The sequence below is a fragment of the Aquarana catesbeiana genome, linkage group LG11, assembly GCF_042186555.1.
Source record: "Aquarana catesbeiana isolate 2022-GZ linkage group LG11, ASM4218655v1, whole genome shotgun sequence".
Classification (NCBI taxonomy): Eukaryota; Metazoa; Chordata; class Amphibia; order Anura; family Ranidae; genus Aquarana; species Aquarana catesbeiana.
Genome location: NC_133334.1, coordinates 3,278,330 through 3,303,428, shown reverse-complemented (window position 1 = coordinate 3,303,428; position 25,099 = coordinate 3,278,330). Strand labels below are relative to the sequence as shown.

The following is a 25,099-nucleotide window of genomic DNA, read 5'->3' as shown; positions in this document are numbered from 1 at the left end:
GGGTGGTTGCAGGGCGTGAGGTGGGAGCAGGGACACACGGCTCTCCTCCCTTCCAGATTCTAGTACACAGAGCTCCACACTCCACTCTCCCCCCAAGTACAAGGCAAAACTTTCCTCCCTTAAAGCCCCCCCCCCCGCCATTCCAATACAGAGTTTTCATCCTTCCGAAATGCTACTCACAGCATGTTGTCCAGTCCTCCGATGTCCGTGCAGCATGCCAGTTTGAGGCAGCTTCCACTGTGCAGATTCCCCGCCCCCTTCCTCCTCTGTTCTCATAGATCGGTGTGTGTACCAGACTGATCAGAGCGGGCGCCGGGAGAGGAGCGCTGTCACTTGGAGATACAGAAGCAGCGCTTCTGTATTTCCAAGTGACATTAGCAAGCAGCCAGCATGCGACCAGCACCGGAGGTGGCCGAACTCTGGCGGGCAGTGCGGGGTTTAAAAGGCAGGCAGCACAGGGCCCCCAACAATGACAGGGCCCTGGGCAGCTGCCCCTTTTGCTCCGTGTTAAAGATGGCCCTGTCTCCACCTCTTTAAGCTTGCCTACCCCTGTTCTAAACAGTATATAAAGCTGAAGACAGCAGATATACATGTAATTCTTATGTAGGGAGATTTCTTTCATCTCTGTGTATCATCTGAGGCTGTTCACTTCACTGGGGATATCTGAGGGTTTACATCCACTTTAAAGCTTCTATGGAATTTTAGTGATTTGGTTTACAGATCCTTTAACTTCTGTGGTACATTGTTGCTTTATAATTTCATTAAATAACTTCATATATAACATTTATAAATTCTCTTATTTAGTTCCTCCCAAGTTATTGTCTATCATGTCCCCGGAACGTGTCATCCATGAGGAGCAGCTGACTCTCACCTGTCCAATAAATGGGTTTAAACCGCGAGCTTTGTCCATCACCTGGCTGAGGAGGGAGAGGAACCTCCGAGAGACTGAACTGGTAACGTGGAATTCTGGGAGTAACACCACTCACAGTGATAAATATTCCCATAGAGTACAAGAAAATGAGCATGAAGATAAATCCTACAGCTATATAAGTGCTCTGATCATGAAACCAACTATAGGAGAAGATGATGGAGTGACATATATCTGTAGAACCTTCCACCCCGCTACAGATCACCGGGAGGAAAGAGAGCAGATCCTGAATGTGACCGGTGAGTGATACGCATAGAGGATCGTGGGTGCAGGCTGGGGGTGGTACCCAGTCCAACTTCCCCCAAAACAGAATTAGCATTTTGAGGACAAATTGGAAATCTAGCTGTATCTGAATCTGTAAGCCCCCCCCCCCCCCTCCCAATCGTTCTTGGAATCTAAGTAAGATATTTCATTTGATTACAGCATATTCAGGGGTTTCCTTTTCATGTCTGTTTATGTAGAGTGGCAGCAAATGTCAGGGCTAGAATGTAAGATGGGGCACTATGTACAGGAGAGGAGTGTGGAGGATATGACAGTGGGTGGTATATACAGGAGAGGAGTGTGGAGGATATGACAGTGGGCGGTATGTACAGGAGAGGAGTGTAGAGGGTATGACAGTGGGCGGTATGTATAGGAGAGGAGTGTGGAGGGAATGACAGTGATTGGTATATACAGGAGAGGAGTGTGGAGGATATGACAGTGAGCGGTATGTACAGACAGGAGAGGAGTGTAGAGGATATGACAGTGGGCGGTATGTACAGGAGAGGAGTGTGGAGGGTATGACAGTGGGCGGTATGTACAGGAGAGGAGTGTGGAGGGTATGATAGTGGGTGGTATGTACAGGAGTGTGGAGGAGTGTGGAGGGTATGATAGTGGGCGGTATGTACAGGAGAGGAGTGTGGAGGGTATGATAGTGGGTGGTATGTACAGGAGAGGAGTGTGGAGGGTATGATAGTGGGCTGTATGTACAGGAGAGGAGTGTGGAGGGTATGACAGTGGGTAGTATGTACAGGAGAGGTGTGTGGAGGATATGACAGTGGGCTGTATGTACAGGAGAGGAGTGTGGAAGATATGACAGTGGGTGGTATGTACAGGAGAGGAGTGTGGAGGATATGACAGTGGGTGGTATGTACAGGAGAGGAGTGTGGAGGATATGACAGTGGGCGGTATGTACAGGAGAGGAGTGTGGAGGGTATGATAGTGGGCTGTATGTACAGGAGAGGAGTGTGGAGGGTATGACAGTGGGTAGTATGTACAGGAGAGGTGTGTGGAGGATATGACAGTGGGCTGTATGTACAGGAGAGGAGTGTGGAGGATATGACAGTGGGTGGTATGTACAGGAGAGGAGTGTGGAGGATATGACAGTGGGCGGTATGTACAGGAGAGGAGTGTGGAGGATATGACAGTGGGCGGTATGTACAGGAGAGGAGTGTGGAGGATATGACAGTGGGTGGTATGTACAGGAGAGGAGTGTGGAGGATATGACAGTGGGTGGTATGTACAGGAGAGGAGTGTGGAGGATATGACAGTGGGTGGTATGTACAGGAGAGGAGTGTGGAGGATATGACAGTGGGTGGTATGTACAGGAGAGGAGTGTGGAGGGTATGACAGTGGGCGGTATGTACAGGAGAGGAGTGTGGAGGATATGACAGTGGGTGGTATGTACAGGAGAGGAGTGTGGAGGGTATGACAGTGGGCGGTATGTACAGGAGAGGAGTGTGGAGGATATGACAGTGGGTGGTATGTACAGGAGAGGAGTGTGGAGGATATGACAGTGGGCGGTATGTACAGGAGAGGAGTGTGGAGGATATGACAGTGGGTGGTATGTACAGGAGAGGAGTGTGGAGGATATGACAGTGAGCGGTATGTACAGGAGAGGAGTGTGGAGGGTATGACAGTGGGTGGTATGTACAGGAGAGGAGTGTGGAGGATATGACAGTGGGTGGTATGTACAGGAGAGGAGTGTGGAGGATATGACAGTGAGCAGTATGTACAGGAGAGGAGGGTATGACGGTGGGCGGTATGTACAGGAGAGGAGGGTATGACAGTGGGCGGTATGTATAGGAGAGGTGGTTATGATTGTGGGCGGTATGTACAGGAGAGGAGGGTATGGCGGTGGGCTCTTTTTCCTCTGAATATGACAGGTTTGCCCGCAACTGAAATAATAAGATCAGATATGTTTTTATTGGCTGGATTAGAATGCTTTATGATTGGCCTAGTGCTAGACTTAAAATTAACAATGAACTCACAGACAAGATAGAATTGGAGAGGGGGACGAGGCAGGGATGTCCGCTGTGGCCTCTGCTTTTTGCCTTGGCGATGGAACCCCTGGCTATCTCTATAAGAATGAATCCTGAGATAACGGGCTTTCAGAGGAAGACGGTAGAAGAAAGAATTGCATTGTACGCGGACGATATTTTTTTGTTCCTGGGAGATATGGGCCAATCATTGACAAAAGCGATGAGTATAGTGGAGGAATTTGGTAGCTTTACAGGTTTGGAGATAAACTGGAAGAAATCTAAACTTTTACCAAAAGACCCCATTAGTGACCCAACAATCCCAGGTATACCCCAGCTACCAGTAGTGGGCACTCTGAAATATCTGGGGATCGCTATGACGAAAGACCCTAACCAATTTATAAGTAAAAACCTCACGCCACTTCCGGCCAAAGCATAACACAATAGCTGAAGCATTAGAGGCGGATTTGTTTCGCTATAAGTACCCAACAATTACAATGATTATTAAAATATGGAAAACTGTTAAACAGATGAGATATATTGGGTTGACTGAGTATACCCCCATCTGGAATAACAGCAATCTGCAGGAAATCCTCTGGATAGGAAAAGTCAGTGAGTGGGATAAACACGGTATTAAAAGGTTGAGACAACTTTATGTGGGTAACACCCTTAAAAAATTTTCAGAGCTGAAAGGTGAATTCAACTTACCACCGAGCACATTTTATACCTATTTACAGCTTAGACATGCCCTTGCTGCCCAATTTAGGAGTCAACCCTTGGAATGGAAAGAAACACCTCTCTTCGAAAGTATATTTTGGGTGGGCCCCACTAAGGGTCTAATATCCGAAATATATGGACAAATAAGCTAAGAAGTCAATGGGGAGGGGAAATTCAATGCAGTAAGAATAAGATGGGAAGAGGATATAGGGGCAATAACACAGTAGCAGTGGAGGAGAATCTTAGAGATGGGACCGGTGGTATCTGTTTCTCCCCCGCAGAAGATATCCCATCTGATGTTGCTAAATAGAGCCTAATATACCCCCAAACGATTATTTAGATTTGGTAGAAGAGATGATGATAGATGCCCCAGATGCCAGGGGACTGGGGATCTTGTACACATGGTGTGGAGATGCCCCAAGTTATTCCGATACTGGGAGGGGGTGATTAATACTATAAGAGATATATTTTGGAATAACATTGGAGAGGGAGGTCATAGTATGCATATTGCGGTACAGGCGGGAACGGGGTGAGAGGAAGAGTAATACAATACCAATTCTGAGATGCTTGTTCCAAGCCAGGAAAACAATTACACTAAGATGGCAATCGAAAGCACCCCCTACAGTAAGAGACTGGATCGGAGCAATAAACGAGAACCTCTATAGAGACAGGGCAGTGTATACAAAGAGAGGTAACCTCAAGGAATTTTTCAGGATGTGGAGACCCTGGCTGGAAAAAAGAGAGGAAAGTTTATTATAGACTAGGAAAATCAACTGGTTTGGATATCCTGATAGGAAAAGGAAATATTAGACTAAATGGAACTTAAAAGGCAGTTAGTTTTCAACAAGGATATCTAATTGCAATATAATTAGTGTCTGATAAAATGAATATAGGAACTTAAGCACAAGCACACTTAAAATGGAGGGGGAGGGTTGGGCAAGGGGGGATGAATTTAAGGTGTAATTATTAATTTTATAACACTGGAAGTGGGTGTAGAAGGGGGGTTTCTAACTACGGGGCTCCTCCTTTTTTCTTTTCTTTTTTTTTTGGGTTATTTGTATTTTTCTTTTTCTTTAGCACAATAGGTCCCTACCCCCGTCTATTCATCAACCCTATTATGAAGATATGACTATGTGCACTCAGTTTTATTTTTTGTATTAAAGTTTTAAAACTGAATAATGAATAAAGTCAAAGAAAGAAAAAGAAGGAAGAGAGAGGAAGGAAGAGAAGTGAAAGGGGGAAAAAGGAAAAGAAAAGGGGGGTGGGAAGGGGAAGAAAGGGAAAAATGCCACTATGATGTGAAACTGAGAAGGAGGCAGCGAAATGAACGTAAAGCTGAATAAACCTCAATAGTTTTTCTGAAGTGGGGAAAAAAAAAAAAGAAGTAATAAAATCAGATATGTGATTTCTGAGCTGCCCAAACCTTCTGCTCACTCTTTGGTCTCTCAGCACATTGGAGATCCTCTTCTCCATGGATTGTCCAGATTCTGGGCTCCTGAGCAGTGCAATTCCTGCATCTATCCGGCAGCTCTTATTATATGTCTGTTTCATGGTAATATTCTTATTACATGTAAAATGTATATAAAACAATGACTATTATTCCGGCCTGACTTCTCTTTGTGTTATTTTAGCGGTTCCGGTATTGGACCCCATAATGAAGACTCAGGAAGTTGTTCGTGTCGATGAGAAGATGGATCTCTCCTGTAGGATTCATTCATTTTACCCGTCAGACATACAAGTCACATGGTACAGGGAAGACAACGTAATAATATCATCACAAACCACTGCCCCCCTCCCGGATTATGATGGACTCTATCATGTGACCAGCACTTCCAGTTACACCCCAACAATGACGGATCTGGGGAAGAAATTCCGATGTCAGGTTCAGCATCTCAGTCTATCGAATCCAAAACCCGTCATCTGGACACTGGAAGATTTATGTAAGTGGGACAAATCTCTCCATATAATGTAATGTCACCTTTCCCAGACCATATGCGATAAGACGAAGACACTTACTACTTCAGGGGGATTGGATGTAACTGACAGGAAGTTCCCACAACAAACCGTTCCCTCCCCAATGACAGGACAGTGCAGTGTGGGCCAGTGGTGGAACTTTCAGGGTCACAGCAGTCGCACTTGCAACTGGGCCCTGCCATTCTGCCGCTGTGGGGGGGCCCCAATAGGGTTGCTACTTTCAAGCCATACCCAAAAACTTTAGCGGTGCACATCAATTCTTTTTTTTATTTAATTGTAGCGATGTAGTTGCCGCTAGTAACAAACAATCCACCAATTCACCCCGCTGCCAGACTTCATACATCACTTTCAGAGACAATGAACAGTCTTTTCCTGGTTTTGTTTTTTTTTTGTTTTATTGGGGGTGTGACTTGGATAGGGAATAGGGATATGGGATGCCCATAGAATCTTTAATTGCCATCATATTTTAAGATTTAAGCACAACAGCACATAGTTAGAGCCAGAAGATTGGATGTGCATTTATACTGAGTATGAATCTCCTCCTGCATCTCCATGCACACTGCTGCTCCTCCTCTGCTTAACCTCCGCAGACTATTCCTTCAAAGAATTCCCCATCCGTCACCATGTGAAGGATGAAGACATCACTTTTGACCGTGTAAAAATGATGGTCTTAGAACTCTTTCACCTCCTGCACAGACTTGTTTCCTCCTAGACAGACTTGTTTCCTCCTGCACAAACTTAATGTTACTGAGTTAAAGTAATTTCACATCTTCTTCTTTTGAGAGATAAGGACCCACTCTGAATAAGTCCCTAATCAGGCTCTGGTTGCTCGCTGCTACTAGGCCCGAGACCTGCAGTACCTCTCCCCGGAGGCCTAGTAGTTTAAAAGCATGTCTTTAAGTGGTGGACTACTGCTCCCAGCCAGCCCAACTTGCAAATCCTGTGCCCTCAGGCCACATCGACTTGATACAAATCCCCACAGTCTCTTCTCTGATCCAGGACTCCCCATCATTCACCGTGTCTATAATGGAGACTCTGCTAATGACCGTGTAGAAGCAAAGTTCCCTCACAGACTTCCTGGCACATCCAGCCCTCTACTGTGGTAACACTCACCGACCTTCCACTGCCCTGAGTCCTTGATGAGGAACTTGACCGGACCATGCATTCCGACAGCTTCACCTGCCCCTCTGCTCCAAGAGTTCTTTACCACCGACCGTATAGTGATAAATACTTTTGCCAAGCAAAGTTCCCCCACAGCTCTCCCCGGGCCTCCTCCTGCGATCGGTACACCCTCCTGCTGCTGCCTAGTATTCCATTCCTCACTTCACTCAGCCGACTTCTCCCCCAAGTGGCATATCACCTCAGTTTATATAGGAGGCCCATCCCCTGCCAATACCAATTGGGGATTGGTCAGGGCTCCCACATGATCTGCCTGCCACTCCAATTCCAGGCCCAGCCCCCCTTCCAGAACATTCTCCCTGGAAGCAGGGGAGGTGCCCTAGAACTAGAGCACAGGTGATCACACCCACTGCTACTCTGACCACTCCCAGCCCCCAGATCAAGCAGATAGGCCTAGCTTGCAGCATAGGCCTGCCTAAATTTGCCTGTGCTGACAGTTCCTAGTAAAAAAACCCTATTGGTAGAGGGTGCTACATAGTGTACACTACACTAGGATTGTAACAGACCTGGGACAGCTTTGGGCACTCCAAAGAGAATAGTAATGAGGTGCACATAGTGCCCCCTAACCCTCCTGTCAAGCCCTGTTCCAAGCCACATTCCTGTCTGAATAATGTGTCCGGGTTTCAGGTGGACTGAAACCCCAGACACATGATTCAAAACCCGGACTGTCCGGGTGAATCCTGGACAGGTGGCAACCCTAGGCCCCAAGACCCAGCATCTTCCCCTGCACCTCTGGCTGTCAGTTTGGGATGCAGTGGGGGAGTGGGAGGCGGCGATCGGCAGCTCTATGGTGCCGCGGGATCTCCCCTGGGGCTAGTAGTTCTCCTCCTAAGTATATACAGTGGAGAGGGGGGGCCTCTGACCGGAGCATGTATCAGTTTCACTCTTCAGTGTACAAGTGAGTCGCTCTGCTTATATACTCCTGCTGATACATGCCCCGGGTCAGAGGCCCCTCCCCTCTCCATTGTCTACACTCGGGAGGAGAACTACTAGCTCCAGGGGAGATCCCGCAGTCTACGCAGGTGGGGGCTACAGAGATGTGCTGGGGGTTGGATGTGCACAGACAACAGAGACCAGCCAGGTACAGGGGAACCTCTGGAAGGGGGGGCAGCTGTCTGGGGACCCTGATGTAAGGGGGGCCTTCTGGGGACCCTGATGTATGGGGGGGCTCTCTGAGGACCCTGATGTAAGGGGGGGGCTCTCTGAGGACCCTGATGTAAGGGGGGGCTCTCTGGGGACCCTGATGTAAGGGGGGCTCTCTGGGGACCCTGATGTAAGGGGGGGCTCTCTGGGGACCCTGATGTAAGGGGGGGCTCTCTGGTGACCCTGATGTAAGGGGGGCTCTCTGGGGACACTGATGTAAGGGGGTTTTGTCTGGGGACCCTAATGTAAGGGGGGGACCTTCTGGGGACCCTGATGTAAGGAGGGGCTCTCTGGGGACCCTGATGTAAGGAAGGGGCTCTCTAGGGACCCTGATGTAAGGAAGGGGCTCTTGGGGGACCATGCTGTAAGGAAGGGGCTCTCTAGGGACCCTGATGGTAAGGGGGAGGCTCTCTGGGGACCCTGATGTAAGGAGGGGCTCTCTGAGGACCCTGATGTATGGGGGGGGCCTTTTGGGGACCCTGATGTATGGGGGGGGCCTTCTGGGGACCCTGATGTATGGGAGGGCCTTCTGGGGACCCTGATGTATGGGGGGCCTTCTGGGGACCCTGTTGTAAGGGGGGGCTCTCTGGGGACCCTGATGTAAGGGGGGGCTCTCTGGGGACCCTGATGTAAGGGGGGGCTCTCTGGGGACCCTGATGTAAGGGGGGGCTCTCTGCGGACCCTGATGTAAGGGAGGGGCTCTCTGGGGACCCTGATGTATGGGGGGGGGCTCTCTGGGAATCCTGGTGTAAGGGGGGCTCTCTGGGGACCCTGATGTAAGGGAGGGGCTCTCTGGGGACCCTGATGTATGGGGGGGCTCTCAGGGGACTCCGATGTAAGGGGGGCCTTCTGGGGACCCTGATGTAAGGGGGCTCTATGGGGACCCTGATGTAAGGGGGGATCTGCACTCAGATATGTATCAATTTTTTTATATATATACAGTATCTCACAAAAGTGAGTACACCCCTCAGTCACATTTGTGTAAATCTTTTCTTCTATCTTTTCATGTGACAACACTGAAGAAATGACACTTGTCTACAATGTAAAGTAGTGAGTGTACAGCTTGTATAACAGTGTAAATTTGCTGTCCCCTCAAAATAACTCAACACACAGCCATTAATGTCTAAACCGCTGGCAACAAAAGTCAGTACACCCCTAAGTGAAAATCTCCAAATTGGGCCCAATTAGCCATTTTCCCTCCCCGGTGTCATGTGACTCGTTAGTGTTACAAGGTCTCAGGTGTGAATGGGGAGCAGATGCCCTGCGGTCCAGTCTCTGAAGGGAGGGGATCATGCTCTGCTTCAGTATATCACAGTACATGTTGGCATTCATGGTTCCCTCAATGATCTGTAGCCCCCCAGTGCCGGCAGCACTCATGCAGCCCCAGACCATGACACTCCCACCACCATGCTTGACTGTAGACAAGACACACTTGTCTTTGTCCTCCTCACCTGGTTGCCCCCACACACGCTTGTCACCATCTGAACCAAATACGTTTATCTTGGTCTCATCAGACCACAGGACATGGTTCCAGTAATCCATGTCCTTAGTCTGCTTGTCTTCAGCAAACTGTTTGCGGCTTTCTTGTACATCATCTTTAGAAGAGGCTTCCTTCTGGGATGACAGCCATGGAGACCAATTTGATGCAGTGTGCGGCGTATGGTCTGAGCACTGACAGGCTGACCCCCCACCCCTTCAACCTCTGCAGCAATGCTGGCAGCACTCATACGTCTATTTCCCAAAGACAACCTCTGGATATGACGCTGAGCACGTGACCTCAACTTCTTTGGTGGACCATGGCGAGGCCTGTTCTGAGTGGAACCTGTCCTGTTATACCGCTGTATGGTCTTGGCCATCGTGCTGCAGCTCAGTTTCAGGGTCTTGGCAATCTTCTTATAGCCTAGGCCATCTTTATGTAGAGCAACAATTCTTTTTTTTCAGATCCTCAGAGAGTTCTTTGCCATGAGGTGCCATGTTGTACTTCCAGTGACCAGTATGAGAGAGTGAGAGCGATAACACCAAATTTAACACACCTGCTCCCCATTCACACCTGAGACCTTGTAACACTAACCAGTCACATGACACCGGGGAGGGAAAATGGCTAATTGCGCCAATTTGGAGATTTTTACTTAGGGGTGTACTGACTTTTGTTGCCAGCGGTTTAGACATTAATGGCTGTGTGTTGAGTTATTTTGAGGGGACAGCAAATTTACACTGTTATACAAGCTGTACACTCACTACTTTACATTGTAGCAAAGTGTCATTTCATCGTATAGGGCCGTACACACGATCAGACTTTTTGACAACAAACATGCAAATTAGCTGTTTTGGAGCAACATCCGACCGTGTGTACGCTCCATCGGACAAACTTTTTCAGTTTCCATCGGACTTTTGTTGGCTGTGCGAACGGACAAACTTTCCGGCAACAAAAGTCCGATGGAGCAAAGTCCGATCGTGTGTACACAAAGCCATCAGACTTTTGTACAAACTACAGTACGCGGCCGCGAGAATGTTTCCAGCGTGATCAGATCGCGCTGGTTCTCAGCGGCAGGGTACTGTACATCTCGCGCTAGCTGCAATAGGAAAAACACATTTTCCTACTGCGGCGGGCGCGAGAGGGAATTCCCCTCTGGGGAATACCAAGCCCTTCGGTCTGGTATGGATTTTAAGGGGAACCCCCTACGCCAAAAAAACGGCGTGGGGGTCCCCCCAAATCCATACCAGACCCTTATCCGAGCACGCAGTCTGGCCGGTCAGGAAAGGGAGTGGGGATGAGCGAGCGCCCCCCCCCCCTCCTGAGCCGTACCAGGCCGCATGCCCCGGGACTGTGATGTCATAAGTCCGTTGCAGAGCGCACAGAGAACATTCTGGCTGGAGAGTGTCATGTCAACATCTCTGGAAGAGAAGAGGGAAGAAGACGATCCAGAGGTCCGGACCACCGCTGGCAAAAGAGCGCCAGAAGATAGCGGTGGAGCCGGCAGAAGATGCGGACACCGGGAGAAGACGCCAGAGAGACCCCCCGAAGTCGGAAGAGGACCCCGGAGCTGCCTACTAAATTACTTTAAAAACCTGTGTACTGTGTTTTTTATTGACACTTTTTTTTCCCTAGGTGAATGGGTAGGGGAACCATGTACCCCATACTCATTCACATAGGGTGGGGGGCCGGGATCTGGGGGCCCCCTTATTAAAGGGGGCTCCCGGATTCCGATAAGCGCCCCGCCCGCAGACCCCGACAACCAACGGCCAGGGTTGTCGGGAAGAGGCCCTTGTCCTCATCAACATGGGGACAAGGTGCTGTGGGGGGGCCGCACCCACCCCCCCATGTTGAGGGCATGCGGCCTGGTACGGCTCAGGAGGGGGGGCCGCTCGCTCGTCCCCACCCCCTTTTCTGACCGGCCGGGCTGCGTGCTGGGATAAGGGTCTGGTATGGATTGGGGGGGACCCCCACGCTGTTTTTTCGGCGTAGGGGGTTCCTCTTAATATCCATACCAGACCGAAGGGCCTGGTATGCCCCTGGAGGGGAACCCATGCCGTTTTTTTATTTAAAATTTGGCATGGAGTTCCCCCTCAAGATTCATACCAAACACAGTGCCTGGCATTGGCGGGGATCCAAGTCAGATCCCCGCACCAGTGTCAACCCCGCTCGCAAGGTGTCAATCTCGCCAATAAAAGTGGCGAGATTTACACAATATCAGACAAAAATACACAAGTTGACCAAAGGGTGGTGGTAAAGAGCTGAAAAACCACATGATATGGTGAAAGTTTGCTGGAAAAGTCCTGTCGTCTGTATGCAAGACAAACTTCTGGCCAACTCCCTTTGTACAAAAATCCAAGGGAAAGTTTGTACAAAGTCCTATCGTGTGTATGGGGCTTAAGACTTTCTTTACTTCACTGCTATGGGCTCTAGCCCGAGATCTTTTGTAGACCTAGCAACGCCCCTGGTGGGGGCCCTTCATGGTTTCTTGCACCAGGGCCCTGAAGATTCTAGTTACGCCTCTGGTCTGGGCAATGTGTCCTTCCAATATCCCGATATTATACAGAGGGGGATCTTATTTATTAGTGGTACTTTTTTTTCTAGTATTATATAAACCTCAATGTCTTCTCCATTGTCCTCATTCTTCCATATGTCCTGTATAAGATATTTCTGTACAGATGATTTAATGACATATAACACTGGGCTTCCTCTATATTGCAGTATCTCCACCCACTCTGGGTGACATGTGTGTCTCTGCACCACCTGAGCTTGGAAACACGGTGACATTATCCTGTGCAATCAGTAATATGCATCCTGGAGATCCCACCATTCAGTGGTATCGGGGATTAAAAAAAGTTAATTCTGAGGAATGCAAAACAAACTTTAAGCAAGACCCAGAATCCAGGATCTTCTCCGGAACCACAGAGCTGACATTCACTCCGACATCTGAAGAACACGGAGTTCCCATCCGCCTAGAGATCACTCATTGTGGAAGGACAATTGTAAAAGAATATCCGCTACACCTGAAAGGTAATGAGATCTTCATTCTCCTTCTAGATGATGGTAATAGGTTCAGTAGATGGATGATATATATGGACAGTGATGGGTGATGTCCTGTAAAGGTGAGACCAGAATGATCATATGAACACACAGACAGTACTATAGTACAAGAGGCCACGTATGGATGGATGTATACAGAGAGAGAGTTTTCCATCTCCATTACCACACAATGCTGATAGTACTGAAATATAATGACCAATGAACAATCCCCCCCCCCCAATGTACCCTGATGATGGGGGGGCTGGGAAGGAATCTGATCTAGAAGAGAACCACCATATTGCTTTATCCATATACAATAATACAGCTACAGACATGGAGACTTCCACACTATACAATCATTTCATACAATCAGCCTTTACATGATAACACTGGTGGGGCTTCAAGTGGTGAGTCTGGGCTTAGGAAATGTGTGCACTGGTGGTTGGAAATGTAGTTATTGGTCCTATGTTATGATTGGATAAATAATGATGGCAGAGCCGCCAAGAGGTGAATAGCTGGGATAAGAGGAGGGCAGATGGCTGGAAATATAACTCGGGTCAGTACAGCTTTAAAGGGGTTGTAAAGGTAAAAGTTTTTTTCACCTTAATGCATTAAAGCGGAGGTTCGCTGAAAAAAAATGATTAAAAGCCAGCAGCTACAAATACTGCAACTGCTGACTTTTAATATATGGACACTTACCTGTCCTGGAGTCCAGTGATGTCGGCAGCCGAAGCCGATCCGTCCTTCCGCTCTCGGCTGCTGCCGCCGCCATCCTCGGTAAGGGAATAAGGAAGTGAAGCCATGCAGCTTCACTTCCTGGTTCCCTACTGCGCATGCGCGAGTTGCGCTGCGTGTCCTCTCTGGTCCCTGCTGTGTTCTGTGTCTCACAGAACACAGCGGTGGAGGAGAGCGCAGGTGCCGGAAGTGACGTAGGTCACCGCAAGCTCCGCAGTGATCTTTGCCAGGAAGTGGGAGCAAATACCTGTATTAGACAGATATCTGCTCCCTCCTCCCCCCTGAAAGGTGCCAAATGTGACACCGGAGGGGGGGAGGAATCCAAACAGTGGAAGTTCCACTTTTTGGGTGGAACACCACTTTAAGGTGCAAAAACATCCGACAATACTGGCCCCCCAGCCCCCCCCCCCCCCCCCCCCGTTTTACTTACCTGACCCCTCTAAAGTTCCGCGCTCGTCCCCGACATCCTCTTCGCTGCTCAGCCTGGCCGATGGATTGAAAGCAGCGCAGCCATTGGCTTGCGCTGCTGTCAATCACATCCAATGACGCGGCGCGACGGGGGGCAGGGCCGAGTGATACAGTGAGCGGCTATGGCCGCCGACTGTATCACGGGAGGGTGCCCGCAAGCACTCCACACCATGTGAGGGAGCTCACATGAAGGTGTTGAGTCCTTGAGGGGGGGAGCCGAGAGAGCCGCTGAGGGACCCCAGAAGACCAGGTTCGGGGCCACTCTGTGTAAAACGAGCTGCACAGTGGAAGTAAGTATAACATGTTTGTTATTTTAAAAAATAACATCTTTAGTGATCCTTTAAGTCTCTCTAACCACTTCAGCCCCTGAAGAATTTACCCCCCCTTCCTGACCAGTGCGTTTTTTTTGCGATTCGGCACCGCGTCGCTTTAAATGACAATTGCGCGGTCGTGCGACGTGGCTCCCAAACAAAATGGACGTACTTTTTTTCCCCACAAATAGAACTTTCTTTTGGTGGTATTTGATCACCTCTGCGGTTTTTATTTTTTGCGCTATAAACAAAAAAATGCGACAATTTTGAAAAAAACACTTTTTGTTATAATAAATATCCCCAAAAAATAATGAAAAAAAAATTTTTTTCCTCAGTTTAGGCCGATACGTATTCTTCTACATAGTTTTCGTAAAAAAAAATCGCAATAAGCGTTTATTGATTGGTTTGCGCAAAAGTTATAGCGTTTACAAAATAGGGGATAGTTTTTTGGCATTTTTATTAATATATTTTTTTTACTAGTAATGGCGGCGATCAGCGATTTTTATTGTGAACTGCAACATTACGGCGGACACATCAGACAATTTTGACACATTTTTGGGACCACTGTCATTTATACAGCAATCAGTGCTGTAAAAATGCATTGATTCCTGTGTAAATGACACTGGCAGTGAAGGGGTTAACCACTAGGGGGCGGGGAGGGGTTAAATCAGTACTAGGGATGTGTTTCTAACTGTAGGGGGGATGGGCTAGCTGTGAAACGTCACTGATCTCTGCTCCCGATGACAGGATGACAGGGGGCAGAGATCAATGACACTGTTACTAGGCAGAACGGGGAGATGCTGTTTACATTAGCATCTCCCCGTTCATCCTCTCTGTGAGGCGATCGCGGGTATCCCCACGGCGATCGAGTCCGCGGGACCGGCGACCTGACTCACGGAGCTCCCGGCCGGTGCGCGCGTGCACACGCAATGGCGTGGCGGGAAATTCAATGGGACTTACCTGTACACCCATTTGCCCAGCCGTGCCATTCTGCCGACGTACATGGGCATGCGCCCTTCGGGAAGTGGTTAATTTGGAAGAGGCACCAGAGCTGGTTACAGTAAGTGGTATATACCCAGGACCTGGTAATAACCAGCATCCAATGTTAGTCTGGAGGTATGGAAGGGAGATGGTTTTCCCAAGATAAATGGTTCCCTCAGAATTGGCAGCCCGTCAGATTCTGTAATGGAAGTGACATTCCGTTAGAACACCGCAACTCCCATCTTGGTACACCCTGCACTCTGCCGCAGTAAGCCTGCACTCAGAAGGCGGCAGCGGACATCTTGTTACACCCATCCCATATAGTGAAATTATTTTTGTTAATTCTGATAGAACTATTTGTCCTGGGAAAGCAACATATAAAATAAATATTATAATATATTTTTTAAGTTGCAGTGAGGCCAATCTGTGCCCATCAGTTATGCCAATCAGTGCCCCCCATCATTGCCCATAAGTGCTGCCTACCAGTGCCAGCTATCAATGCCCATCAGTGCTGCATATTTGTGCCTCCTCATCAATGTCATCTCAAAAAAGTATTGGTAATCGGTATCGGCGAGTACTTGAAAAAAAGTAACAGTACCTGTACTCGGTCTGAAAAAAGTGGTATTGGTGCAACCCTAATAATACTAGTGTGTGACTGTGGGGGAGGGGACATTAGAGTGTAAATTTTTAATTAAAAAAATCACACAAACATACAGCTGATTAATAAAAACATATTTACACAAAAAATAAACAACTAAACAAAAACAAGCAATCTTACATCAGCAAGTAAAGAAAAACATTTCCTGACAAGATAACATAGAAAGAAACATATTTTAATGACAACAAAAAAGAGACTACAAACCCCTAACCTCAACTTATACACAATCCAGGCTAAGAAACATTTTGAGATTTAATCGCCATCAGGATGCGATTCCAAACCCCCCCATTAACCCCTCCCCCCACATCACTCACCCCTCCCCCACATAATTCACCCCGACTTCCACATCATTCACCTTGTATTCTGCACCAGCCACCCTCATTCCCTTCCCACCTCCCCCCCACTATCATCCAATCCTTCCCTCACTCCACACTCCGGTCCAGCACCCTCCACTGCCTTCACTACACTAGGAGAAACAATAGGTGCAGACACAGACTTGACAACCACACTTTCTGACACTGACTGGAGAACCACAGACTGGGGGGACACTGACACCACAGCCTCGGGGGACACTGACACCACAGACTGGGGGGACACTGACACCACAGAGGGCCTCACAGATTCTGACGAGACAGAGACACTAGGATCCCCTGGTACAACCTCCGCCAACCCAGACTCTTCTCTATCCAGACGGAAAAATTCCTCCACTAACTCTGGCTTATTGTGCAAAGCCTCAGGGCACCGGCTATAAGGGTGACCAACCTTATCACATAGGTTACAGTTAATGATGTTACAGTCCCTGGCCAGATGCCCCAGTTCCTGACACAAAGAACACTTCTGTTCTGGACATTTAGAGGAGAAATGTCCCTTGACTCCACATTTATGTCACACCTTAGGTTGACCAGGGTAGAAGACGGTAATCCTATCTCTACCAATAAAGACAGAGGAGGGCAAATGCTGGACCACATCCCCACACACTCTCAACCTTATTGACACTGACCACCCACCCGTCCAGATTCCTCTATCATCCACAATCTTTTTTAGGGGACACAACGTTTCACCAAACCTCCTCAACCAGACCCATAAGTTCTCGGGGGGGTATAGACTCATTCCTTGTCAGGATAGTCACATCCTTAATCAAGGGCTGACGTGAGACAACTTTGGGGACAAGCCCCTTCCAATCCGGCTGGCCCCTACATAAATGCTCAAACCGCTCCCAAAACAGATCCAACAATTCTGGACGCACAAATGACAAATCATATTCATAGGAACCAGCCGGACTGATAAGAGCATAAATATCCTCCGCCTTAAATGCCATGGCTAGGATCTTATCCACAACCACTCTCCTGATAGGTGGAATACCTCCTCCTTCCCACCTGAGCTGTACCACATTCCTGCGTTTAATGGAAGGTGCGTTAGCTGAAAGTCGCACAACTGGCTCCCTTACACTAACAGCAGCATGACTTTCCCAACACAGCCTTAGCATAACTCCTTACTGGGACTGATGACACATTAACTGGCTGCATAGGAATCTCTGAAAACTGGTTTGGTAAATTACCCACCACTTGATCCTCCCTCCTCCCCTCCAGCACAACAGTCCTGCTCACCATAGTCCCGGAAGTACCACAGAGACCAGCAGTCTCATCAAGTAAAGTCTTCTGTTTAGAAAAAACACCAGCTGTTTCAGCGTTCATATGGCCCTCCTGCTCTGCAGTTTCAATGTTCATGCGACATTCCTGCTCTGCACTGTTAGTGTCCATGTGGGACTCCTTGCAGCCAGCTCCTCTTGCATTCCCTGCTGATTGCAAGGATCTGTTGGCAGGTTCAATCTCAGGAAAGTCCTCCACACATTAAGAGAGATTTTCAGCAAGCACTCTTTTATCATGAGCCTCATCTAATGAGTTGCTCAAGGGAGATTCCAGCTTCAGCTTGAAGACTTCCCTCTTACTTTTTCCAGACTTACTTGCAGGAAATTCTTTTTCCTGAGATCTTCTTTCATTACAGCAAATTTCTGTTCCTCCTTAGAAATGCGGCAAAGTCTGTTCACCACTCTATCCTGGAAGACTGGTAAGGACTCCTCTTGCATAGGGACAGGCTCAGGATCCATTGCAGTTTGAGCACATGGAGTCAGTACAAGCGCCAGGAGACTGCGAGGTGACAGGTTCAACCAGGAGTGAAGTGAGCAGAAACAGGCAGGCTGACTGGGGGAGCCTGTAGGCCCTGACAAGCTCTGCAAGTGTCAGATTGCTGGGGCGTTCTAGCAGGTACAGAGCGGTGAAGTAATAACTAACAGAATAGACTGACTGTGTGTTGTGGGGACACTGTGTATTGTTGAGTACTGTGAGTACTGTGAGTAATCAGAGTGTTGTGAGTACCTGAGTATTGTCTTGTTGAGTACCTGTGTATTGTCTTGTTGCGTATTAGTGTCAGGAAGCTAGTTGTTAGGTAATTTGGACAGGGTATAATCCCCAATCCTCATTAAATTAGTAGGTACGATGCCCGGCGGGTGTGGAGATGCAACTCAGTGTACATCTTGCGGCATGTATGCGTTCCTTGATTATCCAATCGAGGGTGAATACTGCTGTGCAAAATGAAAGCACATTGTTTCCCTGGAAGCCCAGGTTCTGAATCTAGGGAAGCAAATGTCAACACTAAGAAGACTCTCCATACTAAAGGAGAGTTGGGATCATACTCGGCAGGTGCCGGCAGGGGCCAGCACATAGGCGGGTGGAGATGAGGGACAGGCGCCAAAGCAGAGTAGATGGGTGACAGTCAGGAAGGATAGAGGGGTAAAAGTCAGGGAGGCCAGTTCTGGGCTGGAACATTCCAATAAGTACGCAACATTGAGTGACATTGGTGAAACCAGTCAGGAACCAGCACTGCTGGAGCTGAGGGACTCTCCTAGCTGCCAGGGGAAGAACTCCTCCAGTGAGAGTGGGGGGGGGGAGCAAAGGGAAAGGAAAGACAGATTCTGGTGGTAGGGGACTCAATTCTTAGACTTGGACTTAGGAGCTAAATTGAGGAAAAGGACCTCCAAGGTAGTATTCTCAGGAATACTACCGGTACATCGAGCCACACCAGAAAGGCAGAGGGAGATTAGGGAAGTAAACAAGTGGCTGAAGATCTGGTGTAGTAAGGAGGGGTTTGGGTTCCTGGAGGACTGGGTTGACTTCTCAGTCGATAACCTATACTATAGAAGGGACGGACTGCACCTAAATGAGGAGGGTGCAGATCTGCTGGGAATCAAGATGGCCAAAAAGTTTGAGGGGTTTTTAACCTAGGTGATAGGGGGGGTGGGGGGTCCAGAGGTAGAGATAGTCAGCGCGGAAGATATTGCAGAGGGTAGTATTGGGGGCATTAGTGGTAGGTTAACCAAAGCACAAAAACACAAGGCAAGTATGGTAGCAAGTCCTAGTTGCAATCTCGAAACACCCAATACGAGGACAATATGGAACCGGTCTAAACTGTGTGGCATGTTCACCAATGCCAGGAGCCTGGTAGACAAGATGGGTGAACTAGAGATACTGTTGTACAAGGAGGATTTGGATTTTGTGGGAATTTCAGAGACCTGGTTCAACAGCTCTCATGATTGGCTGGCAGACATTCAAGGGTATACCCTTTACCGCAAGGATAGAGAGGGTAAAAAAGGGGGAGGGGTATGCCTATATATAAGAAAAATGTACAAGTGAATGTGAGAGATGACATCACTGAGGGAGCTAGAGAGGAGGTGGAATCCTTATGGGTAGAGCTCCAAAGGGATGAAGCTAAGGGGAAAATAATACTGGGAGTATGCTATAGGCCCCCTAACCTGAGGGAGGAAGTGGAGACGGATCTATCATCACAATTTGGATTAGCAGCAAGGATGGGAAGTGTTATCATAATGGGGGATTTTAATTATCCAGACATAGACTGGGCGGAGGGAACCGCACATTCATTTAAGGCTCGCTAGTTCCTTAATGTCTTGCAGGACAATTTTATGGGTCAGATGGTAGACGCTCCAACTAGAAATAAAACATTACTGGATCTACTGATTACCAACAATACAGACCTGATCACAGATGTGGAAATACCGGGCAATTTAGGTAACAGCGATCACAGGTCAATTGGCTTCAGTATAAATCACACAAATAGGAAACATAAAGGGAACACAAAGAGACTAAATTTCAAAAGAGCCAACTTCCCTAAACTACAAACCTTGCTAAAAGGCATAAGTTGGGATAAAATATTAGGAACAAAGAATACGGAGGAGAGATGGGTTTGCTTTAAGAGCATATTAAATAAGGGCATTAGCCAATGCAATCCATTGGGTAATAAATTTAAAAGAGCGAACTAAAATCCAATGTAAAAATGCATATAAAAAGCAAAGGAGAAGGCCTTCAAAAAATACAAGGTTGAGGGATCATCCTCAGCATTCAGACTTTATAAAGAATGCAATAAGAAATGTAAGGGTGCAATAAGGACGGCTAGGATAGAACATGAAAGACACATAGCGGAGGAGAGCAAAAAAAATCCCAAGAAATTCTTTAAGTATGTAAACAGTAAAAAAGAGAGGACAGACCATATTGACCCCATAAAGAATGAGGAAGGACATCTGGTTACAAAGGATGGGGAGATGGCGAAGGTATTGAATTTATTCTTCTCCTCAGTCTTCACGAGTGAATCGGGGGGCTTCAGTAACCAAAACTGCAGTGTTTACCCTCAGGACACAACACAGGAAGCACCTCCATGGTTAACAGAGGACAGAATTAAAATTAGACTTGAGAAACTTAACATTAATAAATCACCGGGACCAGATGGCTTGCATCCGAGGGTACTTAGGGAACTCAGTCAAGTGATTGCCAGACCGTTGTTCCTAATTTTTACAGACAGTCTACTGACTGGAATGGTACCAGCTGATTGGAGAAAAGCCAATGTAGCACCAATATTTAAAAAGGGCCCAAAATACATCCCTGGGAATTACAGACCAGTTAGCCTAACATCAATAGTATATAAACTCTTGGAGGGGATGATAAGGGACTATATACAAGATTTTAGTAATGAGAACGGTATCATTAGCAGTAATCAGCATGGATTCATGAAGAATCATTCTTGCCAAACCAATCTATTAACCTTCTATGAGGAGGTGAGTTGCCATCTAGATAAAGGAAGGCCCGTAGACGTTGTGTATCTGGATTTTGCAAAAGCATTTGACACAGTTCCCCATAAACGTTTACTGTACAAAATAAGGTCCGTTGGCATGGACCATAGGGTGAGTACATGGATTGAAAACTGGCTACAAGGGCGAGTTCAGAGGGTGGTGATAAATGGGGAGTACTCGGAATGGTCAGGGTTGGGTAGTGGGGTTCCCCAGGGTTCTGTGCTGGGACCAATCCTATTTCATTTGTTCATAATCGACCTGGAGGATGGGATAAACAGTTCAATCTCTGTATTTGTGGACGATACTAAGCTAAGCAGGGCAATAACTTCTCCGCAATCTGAACAAATGAATGGGGTGGGCAACTACATGGCAAATGAGGTTCAATGTAGAAAAACGTAAAATAATGCATTTGGGTGGCAAAAATCTGAATGCAATCTATAGACTGGGGGGAGAACCTCTGGGGGAATCTAGGATGGAAAAGGACCTGGGGGTCCTAGTAGATGATGGGCTCAGCAATGGCATGCAATGCCAAGCTGCTGCTAACAAATCAAACAGAATATTGGCATTAAAAAGGGGATCAACTCCAGAGATAAAATGATAATTCTCCCGCTCTACAAGACTCTGGTCCGGCCGCACCTGGAGTATGCTGTCCAGTTCTGGGTACCAGTCCTCAGGAAGGATGTGCTGCAACTGGAGAGAAGGGCAACAAAAACGAATAAAGGGTCTATATTAGTTATGAGGAAAGGTTGTGAGCACTGAACCTATTCTCTCTGGGGAGGAGACACTTGAGAGGGGATATGATTTCAATGTACAAATACCGGACTGGTGACCCCACAATAGGGATAAAAAATTTCAGCGAAAGGGAATTTAATAAGACATGCAGCCATTCACTAAAATTAGAAGATAAGCGGTTTAACCTTAAACTTCATAGAGGGTTCTTTACTGTAAGAGAGGGTAGGATGTGGAATTCCCTTCCACAGGCGGTGGTTTTAGTGGGGAGCATCGATAATTTAAAAAAACTATTAGATAAGCACCTGAACGACCACAACATACAGGGATATACAATGTAATACTGACATATAATCACACACATAGGTTGGACTTGATGGACTTGTCTTTTTTCAACCTCATCTACTATGTAATGCCCCGTACACCCGGTTGGATTTTCCGATGGAAAATGTGTGATAGGACCTTGTTGTCGGAAATTACGATTGTGTGTAGGCTCCATCACACATTTTCCATCGGATTTTCCGACACACAAATTTTGAGAGCAGGCTATAAAATTTTCCGACAACAAAATCTGTTGTCGGAAATTCCGATCGTGTGTACACAAATCTGACGCACAGAGTGCCACGCATGCCCAGAATAAATAAAGAGATGAAAGCTATTGGCTACTGCCCCGTTTATAGTCCTGACATACGTGTTTTATGTCACCGCGTTCAGAATGATCGGATTTTCCGACAACTTTGTGTGACCGTGTGTATGCAAGACAAGTTTGACCCAACATCCGTCGGAAAAAATCCTAGGATTTTGTTGTCGGAATGTCCAATCAATGTCATACCGTGTGTACGGGGCATTACTGTGTAATTATGAAACCTGACACCGTGCATTCCATGTGAAGAAACGGACTACTAAGCTTACTAAAAAAAAAGCGTCTCAAAATCCTGATGCGTCTCAAAGGCCCCGTATGACCACTCAGCATACCTCAAGCGGAAAAAGGAAAGGGATACCCAGAGCCCCACCCACCCACTTATAGACTTCTATATTGAAGGGGCACTGAAGCAGAAAATTGTCCATTGTATCCTCTACCTCACCACATTCCACTCTTGGACAACCACAGTTCTCCGCAGAGCGATGCTTCAGGTTGCCCTTCACATAGAGTCTGCCATGAAATGAGCACCAGGCCAAATTCTGAAACTTTAAAGGGATTCTCTCTAGATTGAGCAAACGCAGACCCTCCCTCATACACAGGGCCTGGGCAATCTCTGAAGGCCAGTGGCTCGCTAAAGGCAGATTCAACAACCCTCCTCTCCAGGTCCTTCCTAGGAAGAGACTTAATTTCCTCCGCCGTCACTCGCCACTGCCGAAGCATTTTCAGGCTCGGGGCAACATAAGCCGGGAGCTCACCATGTCGGACCCTCAGGCTTTTTACTGGCCCACCATTCTCCCAGCTTCACAGAAAAGGCCTAAACAGGACTGAAAAATACCAACCCACCCAGGCGGTTCCTCTGCCAGCACGATAGCAAAATTATGTTTCAAAATCATCAGAGAAAAGAATATCACTGGGTTGACCATACGGAGGCCACCCATCCACCTGGGAAGGTTACAGACCTCTTAACAAGATTCAGTTTGTTCCCCCATAACAGCTGGAAGAAACAGCTGTAGATTCTCCCATAGAGAGACACTGGCAAAACACAGACAAAGCTGACATACGGAAATACCGGGATCAGGTAAGTTTTAAATAGGTCAATCCTTTCCCTGTATTGCCCTGTACACACAATAGGATTTTCCAACAACAAAATCCATGTTTTTTTTCCGACACATGTTGGCTCAAACTTGTCTTGCATACACACGGTCACACAAAGTTGGTCGGAAATTCCGAACGTCAAGAACGCGGTGACGTACAACACGTACGACGAGCCGAGAAAAATTAAGTTCAATAGCCAGTGCTGCTTGATTCCGAGCATGCGTGGAACTTTGTGCGTCAGAATTGTGTACACACGATCGGAATTTACGACAACAGATTTTGTTGTCGGAAAATTTGAGAACCAGCTCTCAAATTTTGTGTGAAATTCTGATGGAAAATGTCCGATGGAGCCTACACACGGTTGGAATTTCTGACAACAAGCTCCTATCAAACATTTTCCGTCGGAAAATCCTATCGTGTGTAAGGGGCATAAGTCCAATCCTTCCAGCTGGCAACCTTGGCATCGGCATCTTGTAGTCTGCTTTCCCAATCTGCAAGGCCATAATCGCTGGCACCAAATTTGATGCCTAAAACTGTAAATTCCTGTCAGGGCTCTGGAAGACGTCCGGAAGCTCGAAGCCATCGCCTTTCTCTCCCATCCAAAATACTTCACTCTTATCCTGATTGATCTTTGAGCCAGATGCCTCAGCATACTGCTCCATCACTGAGACCACCTCCACCTCCTCTGCATCCTTTGTTCCAGAGATGAAAACAGACACAACATCAGCATAAGCCATGACCCTCAGAGGAGGCTCATCAGGAATGGCCAAAGGCACTCCACACAACGGTCCCCTCTCTAACCTCCAGATGAAGGGATTGATTGTGAACGCGTTGTGAGAGTGAGAGCCCCTGTCTTAGTGAAAATGTGTGTAAAATGGACACAGGACTCTCAAAAAAGCAATTTGAGAAGTTCCAGCAAAAGATCTCTGAGCAGAGAAAACTATGCTTTAAGATTTCTCTGGATTTTTTTAAGTCTGGATTGGGGCTGGAAACTTGAAGACTTCAAAGAGCATTGGGAGGGATGGAGTCTTCAGTCATGTTTCCAGGTTTTCCACAAGCTCTGCAGGTTGTGTCCAGGTGCACACACCCGTTATAAGGCAGAGCTGAGAATAGTTCAGTGTGTGTGGAAAAGGTGTTTGTGTTGGAGCAGTTGCTGCAGACAGGAAGGAGGTGTGCTACCGTTTAAGAACCCAGGCGACATCCTTGAGACGGCACTCCATGTGGGAGAGGTTCCAGGTGAGTGGACTGAGAGAGTTGGGCCAACTGAGAGAGTCGGGGAGACTATAGCTGAGACAACTGGAAGAGAGAGTCTTGAGGACCAGAGGGGTCCGTGAGTCTTGGAGGAGTGTGGAAGCCTGGAGTGTCAGGAGAGCCCCTTCCTAGAGGCCAGGAGTGGGCCTGTGCAACAAGGAGCTGCGCCCAAGGCTGAGCGAGCCTTAAGAGCCAGGTGGATTGGCATTTTTCACATTCAGAATGCTAACGGGCTGCCAATTCTTGAAGAATCTTTACCCTTTGACAGAAGAATCACCACAGGTTGTCGCATGGAGGGAGAGAGCGAACCCTCTCTCAGACAGCCATTAAAAACCTCCACCAAATATGGGGCCAGAGTAACCTTGAAGTGCTTATAAAACTCGGCTGTCAATCCATATGG

The 25,099-nt window shown here is 47.6% G+C and overlaps 1 protein-coding gene across 1 annotated transcript in view; it reads left to right on the top strand.

The window, feature by feature from the left end:
* Nucleotides 1-25,099, top strand: part of LOC141111805 (uncharacterized) — a 105,911-nt gene that overhangs the window by 52,779 nt on the left and 28,033 nt on the right. Inside the window, exons 6-8 of the mRNA XM_073603948.1 lie at nucleotides 805-1,167; nucleotides 5,514-5,822; nucleotides 12,374-12,682. Of these exons, the coding sequence (XP_073460049.1) occupies nucleotides 805-1,167; nucleotides 5,514-5,822; nucleotides 12,374-12,682 (981 nt within the window). The remainder of the gene's footprint in view (nucleotides 1-804; nucleotides 1,168-5,513; nucleotides 5,823-12,373; nucleotides 12,683-25,099) is intronic.